At 46.4% G+C, this 23,559-nt stretch overlaps 1 protein-coding gene across 1 annotated transcript in view; it reads left to right on the top strand.

Moving 5' to 3' along the window:
- Nucleotides 1-23,559, top strand: part of TMPRSS6 (transmembrane serine protease 6) — a 320,000-nt gene that overhangs the window by 41,081 nt on the left and 255,360 nt on the right. The window contains exons 2-3 of the mRNA XM_082265211.1: nucleotides 8,132-8,255; nucleotides 19,855-19,994. Coding sequence (XP_082121337.1) covers nucleotides 8,132-8,255; nucleotides 19,855-19,994 — 264 coding nt within the window. The remainder of the gene's footprint in view (nucleotides 1-8,131; nucleotides 8,256-19,854; nucleotides 19,995-23,559) is intronic.

Genomic DNA, 23,559 nt, shown 5'->3' on the forward strand with positions numbered 1-23,559 from the left:
ATGATTCCGTTGGATCTGGTCTTATCAGATAGTATTTCAATTGCTATTTCGTTGTTGATCTGCCATATGTCATGAGGTTGTAACTTTCACCCCCGATAGCCGCAATTCTACGTCTTTCCCATTCTCCCTGTATTGAGCTCTGATATTGTCAATTTTTTTTTTTTGCTGTATTCCTAACTGATTCTTTTAGGTCTGCTGTGTTGCCGGACTCACTCATGTGCTTCTAACTCCCTCTTCACATTTCCACCCCCCCATAGGTTGAGCACGGTTCTGTGCCCATATCGTATGTAACGTACGGTGTCCTGTACTCAGGCACCATAGTTTCCTTGGCTCCTTTCCTGGAGTCCCCCTTGTCTACTCCTCAGTGTACCACTTAGTTTTCCCCTCCTTTTCTTCTCTATTTTTCTTTTTCTTTTCTTTTCCTATTTTCCAGGTTTACCTACTACCCTCTACCTGCCCGCTCGCGTCCCACTATGGCCCACACGGTAAGTGCTCGCCCCCGACTGACCCTAGGCTCCTATAATGTACAGGGCCTCAATGTAGCTTCTAAGCGGGGGCAAGTTCTATATCATATGCATAAGCACCATGTCAATATCTTGCTACTCCAAGAGACTCATTTTTGCTCCGACTCTGTCCCTGCTTGCTCCAACAGGTACTACAACCGATGGATTCACAGTTCTAATCCGCTTCAGAAGTCCAAAGGGGTGTCTGTGGCTTTTCACAAATCCCTGCCAGTCAGTGTGGTTGACCAGGTTACGGACCAACAGGGGAGGTACGTGCTAGTTAACCACTTTACCACCAGAGGATTTTGCTGTCTTCCGTCCAGGCCACTTTTTGCGATTCGGCGCTGTGCGACTTTAACTGACAATTGCGCGGTCGTGCGATGCCGTACCCAAACGAAATTTACGTCCTTTTTTTCCCACAAACAGAGCTTTCTTTTGGTGGTATTTGATCACCTGTGCGATTTTTACTTTTTGCGCTATAAACAAAAAAAGAGCGTTTATTTTGAAAAAATAACAATATTTTTCACATTTTTTTATATGAAATTCCCCCCCAAAAAAATGTAAAAATCAAATTTTTTTTAAATTTTTGGCCAATTTGTTTTCTGCTACATATGTTTAGTAAAAAAAATCGCAATAAGCGTATTTTGATTGGTTTGCGCAAAAGTTATTGCGTTTACTAACAAAGGGAAAGATTTCTGTCATTTTTGGTGTTTTTTTTTAACGCGTAATGGCGGTGATCTGCGATTTTTTTTGCGGGACTGCGACATTGCGGCGGACAGATCGGACCCTTGACTGACATTTTTGACACTTTTGGGGGTACCAGTGACATTTCTACAGTAATCAGTGCTATATATATGCACTGTTACTGTAAAAATGACACTGGCAGGGAAGGGGTTAATTTTATTGGAGAGGGAGGGGTTAATGTATGCCTGGTGCTTACTGACGTGTGGGGGGGGAGGTGACTGTGTGACAGAAGGACAGATCGGATGTCCAGCTATGCTGAACACTCCGATCTGTCAGTCCCTGTCACTATGGAGATCCGCCTGCTGTGTTTACATACAGCGGGCGGATCTCCAGACTCGATCCCCGACGATCGGGGCAGAGCAGCGGCAATCGCCGCTGCTCCTCCGCTGGCCCGACTCCCGCTGTGAATGAACACAGCGGGAGCGAGCCTCCGGCGGCGCGCGAGCGCCGCCCACAAGGGGCGGAGTCCAGCGACGTAGGTCTACGTCGCTGGACGGGATCGCGGCACTTTGCCGCAGTAGCCTCCATGTAAGCGGAGGTAAAGTGGTTAAGTTTGCACTCTGGGGGACGACGTACACGGTCGCCAACTTCTACTTGCCTAATACTAATCAGGTCGCCTCGGCCTTGCGATACCTTGAACTGCTTGCGAGGTTCGCGGAGGGGAGGGTCATCCTGGGTGGCGACTTCAATCTTCCTTTGGACCCGCTGCTGGATACCTCCTCCTCTCGCTCATCCCTCTCCTATACGAAGTTACGCGCCCTGAAGCGTGCCCTTCACAGCATGCGCCTTGTTGATGTAGGGAGGATCCTCCACCCGACCTCTCGGACCTACACTCACTTTTCGTCGGCCCATCAATCATATAGCAGGATAGACTATTTTTTCGTGGATCATGCTTGCCTTGATTGGTCCTCCGAGGATAGCGTTGGGACATTGGTCTGGTCCGACCATTCCCCGATCTTTCTCACACTATCCCCCCCGGATACTCCGCTGAGAGAGTGGACCTGGAGGCTTAATGACTCTATACTGGCGACCCCGGGCTGTGTGGACACGATCTCCACTGTCGTTAACCATTTCTTTTCGGACCACGCTGACGACCCTACGCCCCTTCCTTGTCAGTGGGAGGCGCTCAAGGCAGTGCTACGGGGTACCTTTATTCAGATGGGTACCCGACTTAAAAAAGAAAGATCAGCCTCCATTGCAGCTGCGACTCTAAAGCTCCGCGAACTAGAAACGAAGCACAGCCAGACCCCTTCCGATGCCATTCTAGCAGACCTCTCTATGGCCCGCTCCCAACTTAGAGACCTATATGTGGCCTCTGCCCACACGTTTGACCAGAAACTGGCCCTGCACAGATACAAGTCCCAGGATAAATGTGGACGCCCATTGGCTGGCGCTCTCCACCCACGCACTGCCTCTACGTTTATCACCCAGATTCGTGACCCTACAGGGTCCCTGGCGACGACCCCAACGCAAATTGGTCAATCCTTTGCAACCTACTACCAGTCGCTTTACAATATTTCTGCGTCCCTACCCCAGGGTGCCCCAGGGGCCTCCCTCGACGACAAGGCCGCATATGTGTCGACTACCGCCCTCCCATCCTTGCCTGATGAGGCCGTATCAGACCTAGAAGTGCCGATCTCAGCTGACGAGGTTATGGCGGCGATTGCATCCTCCCCTACTGGTAAAAGTCCTGGCCCCGATGGCTTTACTGCTAAGTTTTATAAGGTGTTTGGCTCCCTTCTGGCCCCTTTTTTAGCCCGGGTATTTAACTCGATTCCGGACGGCTCTGCATTTCCACCTCAGACGTTAGAGGCCCACATATCTCTAATTCCAAAACCGGGGAAAGACCCCGCCTCGTGCGCCAATTACAGGCCTATCTCTTTGATTGGAATTGACCTTAAACTCTATGCTAAGATCCTAGCGACCCGACTGAAGCCTTTATTGCCAGACCTTATCCATAAGGACCAAGTGGGCTTTGTCCAGGGCCGAGAAGCTAGGGACAACACCCTGAAGACCCTCTTGCTTACTGATTATGCCCGCTCCCAAGCTGTACCCCTATGCATGCTGACAGTGGACGCGGAGAAGGCCTTTGATGGCGTGGACTGGCATTTTTTACGTCTTACCCTGGAGCAAATCGGTGTAGGCCCGTTGATGCTAGCTAGAATTATGGCCCTCTATAAGTCGCCTTCCGCTAGGCTCCGAATTAACGGTTCCCTGTCCCCTGCTTTCAGCATACACAACGGCACGCGCCAGGGTTGCCCCCTATCTCCGCTCCTCTATGTCCTGGTTATGGAACATTTGGCCGTTGCACTTCGCAACAACCCCAATGTTTGCGGACTGACCATTGGCCCCATACATTCTAAGCTGGCACTGTTTGCCGATGACCTACTGCTCTATATCACTTCTCCTCAAAAGTCCCTGCCCGCGATCCTGACCGAGTTCCGCAAATTTGGCCTTGTGAGCAACTTTAAAGTTAATCACTCTAAATCGGAGATACTAAATATCTCCCTGCCTAACTCAACTCTCCAGCGTATCTCGGATGCTTATCCCTTTAAGACGGGATCCTCCTCCGTTCGCTACTTGGGCGTCCAGCTACCTTCTGACCCGACACGACTCTTCGCTGACAATTTTGCCCCTCTCTTCACTAAAACCCTATCTGACCTATCTACCTACTCCACGAAACGCTTGTCCTGGTTTGGGAGGATCAATGTTTTGAAGATGGACGTTCTACCTCGTTTTTTATACCTCTTTCAAGCGCTTCCTATCCACATACCTGCCTCCTTCTTTGACAAGCTACGCAAAGCACTCTCGAGATTTGTATGGTTTCATAGCCGACCCCGCTTAAAATATGCGACTCTCACCCTTCCAAAGTCTAGAGGGGGCACTGGTATCCCAGATTTCGCTCTCTACCACCGAGCGGCGACCTTGACGCGCTTAGTGGATTGGTTTCACAATGCCCCAACTAAACTGTGGGTGCAACTTGAACACCTTCTGGCCCCTTTCGATCTCAGGGCACTCCCCTGGACCCCGGTGCATCTCCGTGGCCACACTTCTTCCTTCGGCGCTTTAACGCGTCAGACCTTGCGGGTCTGGGATTGCCTGAATAAATCTGTCAAGTCCTCAGGGCCCCATGACACCCTTCTTTGGATCCCCAGCATTCCCTCCGGCGGCCTCGTGTTCCAGATTTGGCCCCTGGAGTGCGACGGACCATCGACGGGTGGCCCAGATTCTCCGAGCTGACCCGTCCCTGTTGATTTCTCCTGCATCCGCCACCCCCAGTGGTGATCTTGTGAACTGGCTGCAGCGCCGCCAGGCCCTCTCCTATATGCACACTCTGCCCTCGTTGACTGATGTTAGAGGAGATCCTTCGGAGTTGGACTCTATCCTGCTCCAGGATGTTCCCCCCACGCACACGGTGTCTCTCTTATACTCCTTGCTACTGCGCACCCTCTGCCCTGACCCGCCGACATATACTGCTGTCTGGGACAAGGACCTGGGCCGAACCCTTTCATCTACCGACTGGCACAAATGTTTTGCGATGACCCACTCGCTGTCTCCTGCTACCCAAGTTCAGGAGAAGGGGTTCAAACTCTTAAGCAGATGGTACAGGTGCCCTTCCTCGATTGCCTACATTGACCCAATCCAGTCGGACCAATGTTGGCGGTGCTCGTCCTCGAGGGGAACGCTTATCCATATCTGGTGGGAATGTCCCCAGATCCATGAATTGTGGACAGGAATCATAGCTCTGTATTGCAGGCTCCAGGCGACCATTGTTCCTGCGACGCCGGAACTGGCCTTGTTGTCTTTGTTACCCGGTTCCTTCCGGTCGATCAAGAGAGACGTTCTGAGGTTTTTCTTGGCGGCTGTTCGGACGGTGATACCCAGACACTGGAGGACCAAGCACGTGCCCTCTAAACTTGAGTGGGCTCTGGAACTGGATCGGCTTAGGGACATGGAAAACCTGTTGGCGCGGGAGGGGGGCAGGGAGGACCGATTCTCTGCTGCTTGGAGGTCCTGGGAAATGTTTCGGTGTTCGGATGCCTTTCAGTCCTGGCTAGGGACGTCTGTGCTACCCGGTGCTGGGGGGCAGTAGTGGGACGTGGGCGGCCCCTCCTGATTTCATCCACCTTCTTTTTCCCCCCTTGGCATACCTCTTTACATTCTCCTGCTTTATCCCATCCTCTAAGCTCTTTTCCCCTCTCTAGCTATATCATTGACACCATTAGGCAATTCTCTTTGTTTATTTGTTGTTTTTAGGTGTTTCTTACTGGAAAACCGAGATATTTAACAATGCCTACCACACTCTCCACATTCTTCCCAAGTGACGCCAACCATGAAAGTGTTTGTACCGGTGTTGGCCTTTCTTTGATTTTTCTCTTATTTATGTTAACACCTGACACCCCAAGTTGCTGTTATCTTGTCCTTGTGCTGCTGCCAGGTTCTAATGGACCTGGCGATTTAGGTTCCATATTGGCACTTATTGATGTTGATTGTTGTATGCATTTACTCACGGTTTACTTTATGTCATTCCTATACAACTTATTTTACTGTATGTTTCATGCTCCATGCTTCTCCCCTAACTCTGTAAAACCCTTCTCTTTCAATAAAATAAGATTGAACTAAAAAATTTATTGTAAATGAAGAGAGCAACTTACACAAATAAATGAGTCAAGAGCGTCTGTGTTAATGAGCCGCCGGCCGGCCGACTCTTCCGCCTGTCCTCAACTCGTAGTGGTGACGTCAGCACGCCGCGACCTGAATTGAATGTTGGAAGTAGCAGCTACAACAGATCTAAAAGCTATAGAGTACACATTAACAATTAAAGCTACAGCCCTTAGCTTCAATTGGTGAGTAGCAAAACAGTTTCATGGGATAGTTTGTGACCTTCTTTTTTTCACAGTACCACACTATATTGCCATAAAAGTTTAATAAAATGTCAAAACCAAGTGCAGAAAAAAAAACATTTCTAAACCATAACTTCATTCAAGACATGAAGTGGTTTTATCCTAAAACAAATATTAGAGTGTATGATTTAGGAGACAATAGCCACACATAGAATACAATTGCTGAAGAGTATATCAGCAGCTTCAATAGGCTGTAACGCAAGAGGGAGACAGGAGGCAAGTTTTATCATGAAATAAAGTTTAGGCTTGTTTCACATGGGCTTCGGCTTGTATAAGAGCAGTACAAGCAGCAAGTTTGTAAAAAAACCTTCAGAAAGCTTTTTCAAAACTCTGGGGAAGCTTTAAGCAGCTTATTTTAAGCCTTTACTCGTTGGAAGTGTTATACACAGATCCTAATATGGGTGCAGGTTGTCACTTTGGCAGCAGCATGGTGGGAGCAGCAGGAGAGGTGGTAGGAGTTGATAATAGTGGTAGCAGCAGGCCAGGAGAGGTGGCAGGAGCTGGTAATGGTGGCAGTTCAACAGAGGTAATAGAGGAAAGCACAGAGGTGATACGAGCTGGTAATGATGGCAGTTCAGCAGTACTGGCATGAGCTGGTAATATTGGCAGTCCAGGAGCGGTAGCAGGAACTGGTAATGGCAGGTCAACAAAGGTGTCAGGAGCTGGTAATGATGGCAGGCCTAGAGTGATGGCAGCAGCTGGTAATGGTGTAATGTACCATGTTTTTGGGCCAGATTACAGGAAGATTTTAGTCAGTAGCAGGGTTCTGAAATCATTGATGACCCAGGTCTGAATCATTTTTATGAAAGTGGTCTGGTTCACAGAGACAGGGGACAGCCAGATTTGTCTCTTCATCACAAAATTGCTTGCTATGGTGAAGGCTCTCTCACACAGCACAGTGGTTGTAGGGAAGGCCAGAGGCTTCAGTGCTTGCTGTGCAAGCTACAGCTAGTGATCCAGTCTGGTCACCCAATAGTACCATTCATCCGGTTACACAGGGAGTTCCTATGCAAAGAGGCTGGGATTGAGCTGCGAGAGTTCGAGAGTTCCCCATCACCACACTTCCTCTGTATCCCTTCATCGGGACTAAACGTTTGTGACCTGCTGGTAATACAGAGGTCTTTGGAGTGAGGTGAGCGCATTATTTGTCCTGTGGGTGAAGGGATTATCACCTGAAATGGATCTTTCTAGTTTTTCCTTCACTGATTGTATGGAACTGTACAATAAGGGACTTTTGGGCTCTACTTTTATTGGTGTTTACGACGGTTCATGACCGTTTTCAAGAAAATATACTTTTATGTATTGCGCTCGCTGCACTGTGTATGTTTAGTTTTACTTGGACTGACTGAAGAAGCTACCATTTTTTTCCTTCCACTTACCAGCATTGTAGGGACTACTTTTTTATATACTCATAATCACTGTGCTTTATACTTTCTGTTGTATGATACATACTCCTGACCCCATCACTCCATATATCATACTGTACCTACATTAAATTTCTGTGTTACACATTACTTGCATGCATGAACAATATATTTGATGCTGTGTCAACTTTAATAACTTCCTCCTTCTATGTCTAATTTACTATGGTGCATGTTTGGTTCGATTGGTTGAGAATATACAGTATATATGTATATATATATATATATATATATATATATATATATATATATATATATACAGTATATATGCATATTTAAATAGGATTAAACGAATTTGAATGCATGCATGGAAACATACAGATATTGACAGATATGCATATAAAAGCATATGAATTAAACTAAACAGCTTCTAAATGCTAAGGAAAACTAGCCCAAATGTAAAGCAGCTAAGTAATACCTTTTGCAAACAATACTTACCCAGGGTTGCATACCTTCTGTTCCCACTTTGTTTTCGCTTTCATTCATTGCTTATTAGCACCATGTAATTGCTTAATGTATGTTTTGGTGGCTAAGCTATTATATGTTTTTTCTCTTTCAGGATGTAGAGTCTCTAGTGCAGCCTGTGAACAGTATGTGGCCATCCCGAGACTGGCTGAGATTTGCACCTCTATGGATATTCGTCATTATTATTGTCGCAGCAGGAATGACATGGTTCCTCCTAGGTATTTAAAGTACAATTATGAAGGTATCACTGTGACAGCTAGACCTCTTTTACATGGCCACTATGATCAAGTCCTTCTGGCTGTCCTGATCGGAAGGTCCATGAAACTATCCTAAAAACACCTATATTTCCATCTGAAAATGTTTCACAATTTAACAACCAACATATCATTTAACAGAATGAATTTCCAATTTATTAGAGACCAAATACGATGCTAATCTTGTGCATTTTTCTCTTAGGAGATCTTTTGTTTTATTAGCCTTCTGGATCTTGTAGTAAAGTTGGTGTCTACTTCATTGGTATCTTGTTATACATTTGTCTAACCATTCTTTAACTCCAACAAAGCAGGAAATATAGATTATGTATAAAGTTTGGCTCTAGGAGTTCAGTTTCAGGTTAAAAAAAACTGACTCCCAGGTTTGCATTGGTCCTAGATCAGTTATCAAAAGCCATTTACAACAGGGCCTATTTAGAAGTATTTGCATACCCTGCTAGTTGAGGTTTATAACCTGCTGCATTCCTTCCAGTTTCTGTCTTCCCCTCTGTAAAATGACCAAGTTTATAATGGCTGCTGATGTCTGATAGTGTGGTCAGTTTACGTGCCTCTGTCATCCAGCTATCTCCTCAGCATCTCTCCCTCCCTCTCTCCCTGTCTCTTCCATAGTCTGTGTGAGAACACAATCTCCTCCCCGCCCCTCCCTCTTCTCCTGCCAAGATAGAGCAATGCTATTCCCCTGAAGCTACTCCTACCCTCCTTTGTTAACCAGCTTCCACCCAGGCCAGTTCTGACATTTCTCTTCTATATGTAAGAATGCATTTTTTTGCTATAAAGTTACTTAGAACCCCCAAACATTATATATAGATATATATTGTCATGGACTTGCAATAGAGTTTGGCAAGCTTACCTGTGCCTTCATGTCTGTATTAGAGGTCAGACTGCACTTCTGGTTCCTTTTTATCACCTCTCCTTCCTGTTCCTGCCCCACCCAGGTCATCACAGGAAGTCTATATTAACCAGTGCACTGCAGGTCTGCTTTGCTGTTCAACAGTGTTAGTTTCCTGTTTGCCGTCTGCTTGAACTACTTTTCTGTGTACCGACTTTGGCTTGTCTCTGACTATTCCTGTTTGCCTGTTACCCTGACCTTTGGCCTGTCCCTTGACTACCCTTGTCTGCCTGTTACCCCGACCTCGGCTTACCCATCACCATTCTGTGTGTCCTGAGTGGCTGCTTCCCTTCTCTCCCTACGGAGCGTGACCTGGGGGACCCCATGGGCCGCGACCTGGGCCCAGCTGCAGCCAAGTCCATCCTCACCATTAGAGGCTCTGGTGAACACCTGCTGGGTCTTAGACTCCGCGCGGCCTGGGGAATCTTGGGCTCACGTTCCGGTCCATCCGCAGCAGTCTGCTCTTGGGTTCACTACCTTGTGCTGCGCCCCTGCCTCCAACAGGGTGCAGTTGTCACCTGGCCACAGGTGACCTGACAGTTTGAACAGCCATGAACCCGGCCGACGTGCCGCACCCTCCAGACGATCCATTACAGGGCTTAGTTCGCAGACTCGAGACGCAAGAAGCTAATCAGACTCAAGTGATGTGATTCCTACAGGATCTGGCTTCCTGCTTTGAACAGCTTCAGACCTCGTTGGGAACCCCGAATCCGCAACCCCAAGAGAAACCAGTGGTTGGGCCTGTTGCACCTGTCGCAGATTCGCATTCGCTGCAACTACCTACTCCAATCCGTTTTTCTGGAGACTCCAAGGCCTGCAGGGGGTTTCTTAGCCAATGCACCATCCATTTTGAGTTTCAGCCGCAAAACTTCCGGTCAGACCCGGCAAAGGTAGCCTATATTATTTCCCTCCTTTCCAGTGAAGCTCTAGCCTGGGCTGCTCCCCTATGGGAGAAGAATGATCCGGTAGTTTCCAACCTGTCCGACTTCTTAAACCTCTTTCGTAACATCTTCGAGGAGCCGGCTCGGGTTTCTTCAGCGGCAAGTGCTCTTTTACGTCTCCGCCAAGAATCCCGTTCAGTGGGACAATATGCTCTCCAGTTCCGTATCCTCTCAGCTGAATTGAGCTGTAATAATGAGGCCCTGGTCTCTACCTTTTTGCAGGGTCTCTCTGACCTAGTGAAGGACGAATTAGCGGGAAGACCCATTCCCGTCGGTCTGGACGATGTCATCTCCTTATGCAACCAGATCGATATTCGTTTTCAGGAGAGGTCCATAGAAAGAAAACGCCAACACTCCCTAGGTTCTAGCCAGTCTGAGCTCCCCTCACTTCGTCCCGTGGAGTACCCTCTGCCTGTTGGGGAACCTATGCAGCCCATAGAAAAAAGATGACAGCACTCCCTAGGTCCTAGCCAGTCTGAGCTCCCCTCAAATCGTTCCGCGGAGCATCCTCTGCCTGTTGAGGAACATATGCAGCTGGGCCGGACCAGACTAGCCCCCGAAGAACATGCTAGACGCAGAACTTTGGGCTTATGCCTCTATTGTGGAGGCAAGGGCCACTTTCGTGACTCCTGCTCGCTTCGCCCGGGAAACGCTCGGGTAATACATTTAGAAGGTGGAATATTGAACCCAGAAGCATCGCCTTCCCGTCTTCTTCTTCCGGTGTCCCTTCATGTAAGCACTTCTCCCCAATCAACCCTTGCATATCTGGATTCCGGGGCTGCTGGAAACTTTATGGACTGGAGAACTGCTTCTTCTATGAAGCTCGCCCTTTCACCCCTTTCTAATAGTTTCGGCAATTGATGGCACTGTTCTTACAGGGGGCCCTATTCGCTTCCAGACACTACCTATTAGGATGTCGGTGGGGATTCTCCACCAGGAGTGGATATCCTTTCTCATCCTACCCAAAGCTTCTACTCCCATTGCATTGGGCCTTCCTTGGCTAAAGCTCCACTCTCCCCATGTGGACTGGGTCTCTGGGCAGATCCTGGCTTGGGGCCCCTCATGTCTCTCGTCATGCCTTTCCAAGATGACTCCAAAGGAGAGACTTCCTGTTGCTACCACATCAGTATCTTCTGACCTTCTCGCTGCATACAGCGATTACCGGGATGCGTTTTGTAAGAAATCAGATGAGGTGATTCTTCCCCACTGGTCCTTTGACACTTTGGACAAGGAGTCCACTCCTGAACCTGAGCCGATTGCCCCAACTTCATGCATTGTTGCCCATTCTACCACCCTGGACTAAAAAATTCCTCCTGGTAAGACCTTTGTCCCCACTGAGCTAAGAGCTAAGATTCTCCATTGGGGACATGATTCCAAGGTGGCGGGCCACGCAGGTTTTCTCTGATCCTTCTTGTTCATCAGCCGTCACTACTGGTGGCCTAATCTCCGCTCGGAGGTCAAAGACTATGTCAAGGCTTGTCATGTCTGTGCTTAGTCTCAATCCTCCACACAAGCTCCTGCTGGTCTCCTCATGCCTTTGCCCATTTCTAAGGAATACGAGGTCAGTCAAGTTCTGGATTCCCGTCTCTGTAGAGGCGTTCTTCAGTACCTTGTTCATTGGAAAGGCTTTGGTCCTGAGGAGAGGTCTTGGGTTCCTGCATCAGAGGTCTTTGCACCTCGTCTGTTAAAAAGGTTTCATCTGAAGTTTCCCTCTAAACCCGGACCCAGGCGGGTTAGGGGGAGGCCTCGTAAGAGGGGGGGTACTGTCATGGACTTGCAATAGAGTTTGGCAAGCTTACCTGTGCCTTCATGTCTGTATTAGAGGTCAGACTGCACTTCTGGTTCCTTTTTATCACCTCTCCTTCCTGTTCCTGCCCCACCCAGGTCATCACAGGAAGTCTATATTAACCAGTGCACTGCAGGTCTGCTTTGCTGTTCAACAGTGTTAGTTTCCTGTTTCCTGTTTGCCGTGTGCTTGAACTACTCTTCTGTGTACCGACTTTGGCTTGTCTCTGACTATTCCTGTTTGCCTGTTACCCTGACCTTTGGCCTGTCCCTTGACTACCCTTGTCTGCCTGTTACCCCGACCTCGGCTTACCCATCACCATTCTGTGTGTCCTGAGTGGCTGCTTCCCTTCTCTCCCTACGGAGTGTGACCTGGGGGACCCCAGGGGCCGCGACCTGGGCCCAGCTGCAGCAAAGTCCATCCTCACCCCTAGAGGCTCTGGTGAACACCTGCTGGGTCTTAGACTCCGCGCCCTGGGGAATCTTGGGCTCACGTTCCGGTCCATCCGCAGCAGTCTGCTATTGGGTTCACTACCTTGCGCTGCGCCCCTGCCTCCAACAGGGTGCAGTTGTCACCTGGTCACAGGTGACCTGACATATATATATATATATATATATATATATATATATATATATATATATATATATATACTGTGTATATATAGATAGATAGATAGATAGATCGATAGATATATATATATTTTTTTTTTTTTTTTTTAACAAAGGCCCTACAGAATAAAATGGCGGGTGTTGCAATTTTTTATGTCAGACGGTATTTGCACAGCAATTTTTTCAAACACAAGTTTTTGGAAAAATTATGCTTTAATAAATTGAAATTATTATTTTTTTTAATATAAAAGATGATGTTGTGCTGGGTAAATGGATATCAAACACCGCACACTTTAAAATTGCGTACACCCATGGAATGGTGCCAAACTACGGTACCTCAATTAGCAACGCTTTCAAAGACTTGATTAGTGTATTACAGATAATGATACCAATAACACTAGCCCTGGACAAATGTTGCATGACACCAATATGGAGAAAATTTGGCCTGCTAGGCCATTTAAAACCAAATGAACAAAATAAACATTTCTTTAAACAGAAACCATATCAAATCCAGTACCCGTAACATAAAGGTTGCCGATCTTGGGAGGCACCAAAATCAAAATTAGCATTGTGTATCAGGGTTAGCACTTAAGGGTCCCCAGCCGTGCAACACCGGCTGGGGGACAAACACACTTTGCCATTGATACTTCCTTATTACCACCTTCCCATTAATCCACCATTAACTGGGATCCACTAGAGGGCTCCATACCATAGATGGGTCACCGTATGAACTTTTCCAAGAATATTAATACCTCCAAATACCCCAACCGCCAAAACTCTTCCCTTTTTATATTTGTTTTTTTTTCACAAATAAAACACCCATCGCGAACACCAATGACCCAGAACAGGGTGGGAGGGCGGGGATTCCTGTCTTCGCTCTTGTTCTTCCACTTCTCCAGCAGGATCTGAAAAAAAAACGTATGTCCCTAGCATGCCCCCTTATCCCAAACTCCACCTCTCACTACTGTACCAATTCTAAAACTTGACCTCTGGTTGATCCCAGCCCATTAACCCTCTGATGTCCTTTATACTGTAAACCCCCATCATGAGGCCATGCGCCTATTTTATTTTTTTGCTTCGGGCCTGCCTTGATTAGTGTACTACAGATAAATACAATAGTCATTGCCCCCTGCATGCAGCACCAATATGTCTTGAGCCCTATCAAGCCAGGCAAAGCGGTGCACTTCTGAAAGGACCATGCACCAAAGCAAGCCCGGAATGCCAATCCACCGAATTGTGGCCTCTGACCTAGGGAAACCCAGTTGACACCCATTGTGATGAACATCTGCCTGCTTGGCCCCCCAGAATACAAAAGAGTGCCCCAGAATCCACACTAGGCAAGCAGCAGCATCTGTAAAAGAAAATAGCAGAAAAACATGGCAGAACATAAACTACCTATAACACAAACAATACATAACAGGCAAACAAACTGGTCCGAATACTAGAGCAAGTCCGGACGCACATAAATCTTAAGGTGGTTGGATTCCAATTGCCGATCCGCTTCAAAACAGATTTATCCAAATCCCACCGAGCGGCTTCAGTAGCCGCCTCGATTCGAAAGGAGTAAGAGGAGTAACCCTGAGCAGCATAACCTAAGGCTGACAAACAACGCCTAAATATGGCTACAAACTGAAATTTTGAAAGGGCCTGATCCGTCCTGATGCATAAGAAGGGACCCTTTCCGCTGCGGGTGTAACCTTTTAAATTCCTCGACGTCTGACACTAGGCAGAGAGGGGAACCTTGCACTCGGTAAAGGCGCAAATACATACCTCTACCCACCTAGTCAGTTTTGGATCGCCAAACGTATATGACCACCGCCGAATCGGAGCTAATTACCTCTCTGGCTTGTAAACCACCTTACACCCCTTTGGAAGGGCTCACTAGCTGATTAATCTAGAAGGCTCCATAAAAAGCCAGCACGAACGCCGTCTTGAACAAAAGCAACTCATAAGCCGAGGTGCAGCTGAAACTCCCCAGAACGAGCAGCTCCTGAAGTATGGCAAACAAAACCAGACGTCGCGCGTCCGGCCTTCGGAATCTCCTCCTGTAGCCCTTCAAGGTCTGCCTAACAACAAAGTCCTTCATAAAATCATAGACTCCCGTTAATTTGAACAAGAACGCCAAACCTTCTGTCATGTACCTGGGTGTCCTTGAACCGGGAGGTTCCCAGTTTCGCAGCCTGAAGCCTTGCCTGTTGTTCCACAGGGAAGCTCTGGAAACTTTGCAATGATTTTCCAGCCTGATGCTTTGCCTTGGACTCACTAGCCCCACCTGCTGCCAGCTGCGAACAATGTACAATTTAACCAGCCCATAAATAGCAGCACTTCCTGTTTCTCAGTGCCCGTTTGTTTGGATTATCTCCCTGGGTGTGCTGCATGCTCTTTGACTGATTATCGTGTATGAACTTTTGCCTGAATTCTCGACTCCTCTTCAGCCTGCCAATTCTATACTTCACCGCCAGCTTGTGTATGACCTCTGCCTGCCTGACCATTCTTTGGATTTCGTTTGCATACTGCTTTGCCCGATCTGTTGCCGGTCTGATCTCTCTGACTACGTTTTTGCCTGAATCCTCAGCACTCAAGCTCCACTTCAGACTTTACCTCACAGGTACCTAACACCCGCCAACTTCCGATTGATGGCGGAAACTGACACTCCTTGTTCAAAATTCAAGCAGATGAAATATAACACGAGCTAGCTGAATTCCCTACTAGCCCTTCCCACGCGTGCTAATAAATCCCTCCATTCTTTCCATACCATAGAATATGATGACCAAGTAGAAACACACAAGGAGTTTCTTAGCAAACCAGTGGCAACCCAAACATAATCCTCCATAGCTCCGGCGGACAAGGCTCTCCGTGTTGCTCCGCAGCCGGTGCCAACTCTCTGAACCTGTCCAGCTGAAACCGAGACAAAGAATCGGTCAATGTGTTAGTCACCCCCGACAAGTGTACAGCATATAAAAATACATTCAACTGTAAGCAATGTAACACCAAATGACGCAATAACCTAATAACCAGAGTTGAAGCGGCAGAAAGCCGATTAATAACCTGTACCCCAAGTTGTCACAATTCAAGCGATTCTTCTTGTTACAGAATTAATCCCCCCAAATTTCCACTTCCATGATCACTGGAAAGCGTTCCAAAATGACCAAATTCCGTAAGAACCTAGCATCCCGCCATTCCTCTGGCCAATTCTCCGCACTCCGCCTGCATCTGTATAGAGTTCCATGTCAAAGTTACTGACAGGGCCAAACTGAATGACCATTAAAGGTTTCCAAGGAAGCGTACCAGATCTTTAAATCCTCCCGGAGTTCTGCATTTAAGGAGACAAAATGCAGCAGCAAAGCGACCCCCGCAGTCGCAGCTTGTCCAAATTAAATTTTTCTAAAGAAAGTAACGTAAACAGTTCTACATATTCGTCTTTCCAAATCTTTTCCTGCACTTCTGGCTTGAGATGCGCCCCCCAAAGCACACATACACTTCACATTTTGTGGAATCCGCCCGGCAGATTGTGTCCGAAGACTTACCTCCACTCTTGGTATCCTCCGCCTTGTCCTCCCCCGTCGGCGCAGTCAATGGAGTCTCTGGCGAAGCCACCTGTCCTGCAATGGAACATGAACCCACACCAGGCCCTGACGCGGCAGCATCACTGGAAGGTGAACTGACAGCCATCCCAGGCACCCAATCCGCCACCGGTGTGGCTACCGTAGAGGAGCCTGCTTCAAAACGCTGCACCAGCGACCGCAAACCAGACACCAAATCCTAAAGGCCAAAAGCGGCATCAGATGCCACGGACTGTGCATCCGATACGCCAGGAGCAGAAGATGTAGTGACCACTAAATGAGAGCCCTCTAAAACGACCCCTACACAACCCCAAATCCAACACTGCATTCAAGTTAGAAGGAGAAATAAAGGACTCACCAGGCTGACCAGGGCGAAGCCCTTCAGCTGTCGTGTCCGGCGAGGCGAGGGTCCCGAGACTTCTCTATCCTTGGAGCTGGACAGCTCCCCTTCCGATCGGTCAGGCAATGCATCCTCCGTGTCATCCTGGGGAGCGCTGGGTGGCACCGAGGGTCCAAGCCGCAGTACTGCTGTGCCCCATCGACGAGATGACCTCGACCTGCCACCTGAAGTCCTGGGCCTCTTCCTGGCAGACCTCCAGCTCGTCCCCTGAGTGACACTGGCCGCCAGGAACACCGCTCCTCCACACATGCGCAGGGCAGAGCCGCCGGCCACTCCATCTGACTGGCCAGTACTCGCATCAGCCGCACTCCCCCGACGAGCTGTCCTGCCAGACGGAGCCTCACTGACAAGGACAGCCGCACTCCTGGAGCTCTCACGACAAACTGGCAGGGCCGCGGACCCAGGTGAGTTGCCCCGCCTGTGATGGGGATTCCTCCCAGGACCTGCGCCGACAGCAGCAGAAGGAGAGTGCTGTTTCGGTGGGCCTGGAGGGTCCACGCATGACCTCCCGCTTTGGCGCACAGCTCTGGGGGACCCTGGGGGGGTGAAACGCTCTGGAGGTTGGTACCTCTGAGCACGTGTCCCAGGCAGTGCCCCCACTGCAATGGACTCCCCCCGAGCAAGGAGGAGACCTTCTGTTTAAGCCAGGCAGTACCTGGGAGGATGTAGCTGTCCCAGGATGGATTCCAAGTCCCCCATGGTACAAAATGCAGGCGATCCGACAAAAGAGAAGGGAAGGGGGGGGGATGAAGACCTATTCCCGTCTTATTCCTGTCTTCGCTCTTGTTCTTCCACTTCTCCAGCAGGGTCTGAGGAGGAAACTTCTGTCCCTAGCATGCCTCCTTATCCCAAACTCCACCTCTCACTACTGTACCAATTCTACTTGACCTCTGGCTGATCCCAGCCCATTAACCCTCTGATGTCCTGTTTACTGTAAGCCCCATCATGAGGCCCTGTGCCTATTTATTTTTTTTTTGCTTCGGGGCTGCCTTTACATGTTACCAGTTTACACTTCACAGCGATATATCACATGTGTGGTGCAATCACTGTTTACATATGCATGCACGACTTATGTATGCATTCATGTTTTACATGTAAGCACCGAGAGGAGGGGGCACGTTTTCACATTTTTTAATTATTATTTTTATTATTTATTTTATTCAAAACATGTTTTATATTGTCTCTAATGAACAATCGACCAAGCAATCCTTCCTGCGATCGACTGACCGATCCTTCCTGCAATCGACCGACTGATTCTTTTGTTCACCAATCCTTCCATTCATCCATCGACCGATCCTTCCTTATTTTGATCCCTCCTTTAATCAACCAACCGATTCTTCCTGCGACCGACCAACTGAAACTTACTGCAATCGATCAATCGATCCTTCCTGCAATCGACCGACTGATCCTGCCTTTAATCGATTCTTTTAGAATGCATTAAGATAAAAATCTTCAGTCTTTAGAACCACTTTAAACTTCTCAGCGGTATTCCCGAGCGTGGCTCGGGGTTAAGTTTCAGAGCCAAAAGCGGTAACCCCGAGCCACACTCAGGGTACGGCCAGAAGCATCGCTGGATCCTGTAAAAGAGGTTTCTTACCTTGTCACCGGGATCCATCGATGTGTCTCAGCGGTGTCTCGCGGCAGATCTTCCTCCCGATCTTCTCCGTGCCCCGGCTTCCGTCTCCTGCGATGTGACGTTCGCAGGGGGGTGTAACCGGCAGCAAATTCAAATGTAAAAACACACCAAACACACTGATACCATTCAAAATAAAAAAAAAAATCACATTAGTTTGCCCCCCAGTGCCCTTTCCTGCAGTTTTACTGTACTTTTTATGTAAATATATATATATATATATATATATATATATATATATATATATATATATATATATATATATATATATGTGTATATATATATATATATATGTATATATATATATATATATGTATATTATGAGGGATTACTCAGTGGTAGGCGTGGATGACCCCTTTGGGGGTGCGTTTTCACAGAGAGATAGCCGAGCAGTGGTTGCAAACAACACTGATTTATTCATGCAATTTACTTCACACAATTGCAAGCCTCAAAACAGCCAAAATAAAATAAAACAAAATAAATCCTTGCCACTGTGGGCGGCTACCTTCTCACACACTGGAACCTATCTAATGAAGTCTGTCCCCAACCTACTGTTGGGCAGACTTGGCTGGTCATACAGCAGACTCTCAATAGTCCATGTTTTATCTCTCCACCACAGCACATGTTAATTTAAGCTGTCCCTTTGTTTTTCTCTTTATATGGAACATGTCCCTTTTCCTCTTCATACAGCAAACAGTTCCTTTATTTCTTCCATATAGAAATAGTTCGTTTATTTACCTTGAGAAGTCTTCACAACTGGTTACCCTCCTTAGCACACATCACTTCAGGGGGTCTTCTCCCATGCCCACACAGCTTGTCGGGAGGCACTCATCTGACTGTCCTCCTTCTCCCAGCCCACACGGCGACAGGAGGCAGCAGTCCTTCTCCCAGGCTTCCTCAGCGTTGGGAGGCACACATCCGTCTGTCCTCCTCTCCCAGCCCACACGGCGACAGGAGGCAGCAATCAATAGAACTTCCTCTGGACAAATTATAGAGGCCTTCATTTCCTCATTCCGAACAGCTGAAGGCCTTTCAACTTCCTGCTGGCTATCTCTGCAGCCAACACCCTATAGTAATTGGTGAACTTTATAAATCAGGTGGGAATGTGTCTCCTCTCTGTGACTACATCCCCAGATTTACCTGACTTCCTGTCACAATATGTATATATATATATATATATATATACGTAATTCTTGTGAATGAGCAGCCCAAACCAGCTGTATACATTATATATATATATATAGATATATATATATATCTATATATATATATATATATATATATATAAAATAAATGTATACATAATATATGTATACATGTATACATACATATATACGTATATAATATATATAATAAATGTATACGTTGGTTTGGGCTGCTCATTCACAAGAATTACATGCAAAATAATGGTACCGCTTTCAGCACCTAAAATCCAAAAGAATCATACCACCAGGGAGGTTAACTATTGCCCCTTAAGAGAACCTGTCATGGGAGTTTATTGTGGAGACTTTACAACCTCTTAAAAATCAAAAGGCAATTCATAAAAAGGGAAAATGAAACATTTCTATTTGTGCTGTAAAGAGGTAATTCCAGTAAAAGGAGAATGATTATAATGAGCCTCAGCTAGTGTCATTTGTCATGTTAATAATGTATGTACTGTCAAGGAATTGCCTTCATGGTCCTTGTTTCTCACTCCTATGTGTTAATGTATCTTGCCTATGACAGAGGTGGATTTCAAGCCAGAGCTGAGAACTAATAAAGTCTACGCCTGTCAACTGCGCATACTCAATTATGACCTCACCAGAGACCTCACAAACCCGGAGAGCAACACATTCAAAAATGAAGCCACGCATCTGGGAAAACTGGTATAAAAAGACATAGTTTAAAAAATCATTTTGTTAGTTGTCATAGAGAGATAAGGGTTGTGGATCTTGTATTGGAAGTTAGTTAGTAGTTTTCTGCCACCATCCCAACAATTTATGTGTCGTTTGTGGTGCCTCAAGTCAGGTGGGGGGATTTTATGGGCAGGAGTAAGGATATAGAAAAATAGTAATATATAATATAATGATATTTATTGAAATAAAAGGGGAAAAAAACAAGATATATACAACATTGGAGTGTGAATGGGTAGAGGCCCATTGAGTGCCAGTGAAGAGAAGGTAGAGTGTGTTTACACGTGAAAATATTGTGACTTCATTGTTTTTGAAAACAGGACAATCCTGCACTGTTGATCCCTGTATGAGGATAGGGATTGGTTCAGAGCGGGTGTCCGATCGGTAATCCGACGCGTTTCGGCCAAGGTTAGGCCTTTATCAAGGTTGTATCACCGATTCTATAATTGTTGAGATATAATGTGTGAGTAGCTCAGTAACACTATATATATATATATATATACCAAGGAATTTTTCATAATTAGCATTTTACATACACTTTTGTATCCGATTTCTTGTGAATGTGTCTTCCCGAAATTTTCTTCAGGTGCTGCAGGAACTATATGCTGTGTGGGATAGACGGATAATTTGAGTATTGGGGCTGGAAAAAACAACCAATTTTGAAAATAATGATTGTAGTAAGTAGTTTTATTTACTTGGGATCTGAGAATTCAATTCAAAGTCCAAAGGGGTCCAGAATATATATAGCAGTAGGACCAATCTGAAAAGATATTAATTTTTGTTTGGTGTTGGTTTTATATGCCAGTCCGCATAAGTGGTGATTTAACATAAGATTTGGTGACTTCCAAAAAGGAAAAAGAAACGGCTGCAAAGGCCGTAGGTTCTGAGGAGGAGATAGGTTCAAGGAGAATCTTCTCCACCAAAGAAAAACTTACAGTTTGTAGGGTAGTAGGGGTTAAAGACGTCCATCCGCAGCATAAGAGACTCCAAGATGCTTCCTCTCCCTCGGTAGGAGAGAGACTGGAGTTCCTGGAGCGTTCCCCGGCCTTAAATAGACTGTCACGCATGCGCATAAGCGCTGTGTGAAGCCCTGTGACAGGATCCGTACACGGTCAGTGGCGCGCCTGCGTACACGACGCGGCGCATCCCTTGGCACCCTCCGGTCGTGACACATAGGCCGCCGACACGGAGGAAGAAACCGAATGATCCTGTGGGGATCTGGGAGGATACCGAAGCATCGACCCTCGGTTCTGTTTGCCCCGATCTCAAGGATTCGGGGCTTTCCGTGCCGGGAGCTCCTGAAGTTTCGGGAAAGGCACCAAGAAAGGGGATTTAACATAATGATATGAAAAAGTCTTTTGCAAAACAGAAAAAAAGTACATGAAGACAAAAAAAGCAAGAAATGGTGGTGATACACATTGGTGATCACCTAAGTCTCAATATAACGATAATTAGCAGCAGTGAATTGTATAGAAGCAAGAGGCACAAAGTGTGCCGGGATAGGGCCTGAGAGGGAGATGTAAAGGGGAGAGGATCATTATGTCAGGCATTCCAGGCATTCCAGAAAAAAGGGGGGGATCAAAATTGGTAAAAAACAGTTTGATTGGTAACCCAATCTCCTTAATCCAATAAGATTCTTATGTGTGTGGAAAAAGTTGAAGGTAGGGTGATATTGAAATTTAATCAGTTTTCCCTGATGAAAAGCCCTCCAGGAAAGGGCGGAAGCTTTGGGCTTCATTGAGTCCTGGTGGGACTGTCGCTTTAAGTCTAGTAATCCAGCGCATTTCTAACTGCAGGAGGATCTTATTCCAATCACCTCCTCGTAATGGAATATGGATCCTATCGAGGGCCATAAAATTGACCCTTGGCATTTTGTAGTTGTGATAATTTTTAACGTGTCTGCCAAGTGGAACGTAAAAATTGCCAACATGCATAGTTTGTAAATGTTGGTTCACACGTTTCCCGAATTCTTGTCGGGTTTTCCCGATGTAGAAAGCCCCGCACTCGCAGGTCATCATGTAGACCACACCTCTGGTCTTGCAGTTGCAAAAGTGATTTGGTCTGAAAGGATCTCCATTAGGTAGGGTAGTATCTATCGTTTGGCGGATTACATAACATTGGGCGCAACTCCCGCATGGGAAGGTCCCCTTTGTTTTGCACGGGTCTTTTCTAGACCCTTCTTTGTGTTCACTGTGAACCAGTTTTTGTTGTAGCGATCCTGCCTTCCTAAAAGTGATAGGAGGGTGTTTTGGTATCAGTTTGGAGATATTTGGTTCCTCTGTGAGAATGGACCAATGTTTTGTGAGAATGTTTTTTATTTGTTTGTGTTCGTTGGTGAATCGGATGATGATCCGAGTGGTGGGTTCTTGAGTCGTAGGTTCTTTATTTTTGAAGAGGAGTGTTTCTCTGTTGGTCAGGTTAGCACGGTTAAAGGCCTTTCTGAGTGAGGTCTTGGTGTAACCTCTCTGAAGCAGTCTAGTTGTTAAAGCATTGGCTTCTAGTTGAAACTTGGTTTGATCTGAACAGTTTCTTTTTAAACGTAGGTACTGGCTGTAAGGTATCGATTTGATGAGTGGTTGTGGGTGGAAGCTGGAAGCGTGTAAAATGGAGTTTCCTGCTGTATCTTTTCTGAATAAAGTGGTGGATATTTTGCCAGTTGGTTCTTTATATATAAGAGTATCCAAAAAGGAAATCTGGTATTTGTTGTATGTCATCGTAAAGAACATGTTATGTTCATTGGCATTCATTTTAAGGAGTAAATCGGGTATCATATTTTCTGGTCCGTTCCATACAATCAATATGTCGTCAATATACCTTTGCCAGATAAGGATTTTCTCCGAGTAGATCTTATTCTCTTCTTTTGATAGAAAGTCCTGTTCCCATGATCCTAAAAAGATGTTTGCATAGGAGGGGGCGCAACTGGTCCCCATTGCTACTCCACAGATTTGGAGGTAGTAGTTCCCTCCAAATGTGAAGACATTGTGGTTCAAGATGAATTCTAGCATTTCAACAATGAAATTGTTGAATTTTAGGTCATGTTCGCTGTGGCTGCGTAAAATATTTTGAACTATATTTAGGCCTTTGGTGTGTGGGATATTATTATATAAAGATTCAACGTCAACAGTGATCAGGTATGAGTCTTCAGGTATGGTAGTGTCGTTCAGGATTCTCAGAAGATGTAGAGTGTCTTGGGTATATGAAGGTAATTCTTGGACGTGTGGACGTAGGTGTCTGTCTATTACCTTACTTATGGATTCTGTGATGCTGCCGTTGCTGGAGATAATAGGTCGTCCGGGGGGTTCCTGTGGGTTTTTGTGAATTTTTGGTAGTGCATATAGTGTCGGAGTTTTAGGATGTGTGGTCCTGATAAATTCCCACAATGTTTGGGTAATGATACCTTGGTTGAATGCCTTATCTACTTTGGAGTAGACAATCTCATCATAGGTTTTCGTCATTATAGGGAGAATTTGTTTATAGCATTGTTTGTTGGCAAGTATGTTAAGGCACATGGTTTTATAATTTTCATTATCCATAATCA

Source organism: Pelophylax lessonae (genome assembly GCF_965119305.1).
Source record: "Pelophylax lessonae genome assembly, chromosome: 8".
In the NCBI taxonomy this organism is placed as follows: domain Eukaryota; kingdom Metazoa; phylum Chordata; class Amphibia; order Anura; family Ranidae; genus Pelophylax; species Pelophylax lessonae.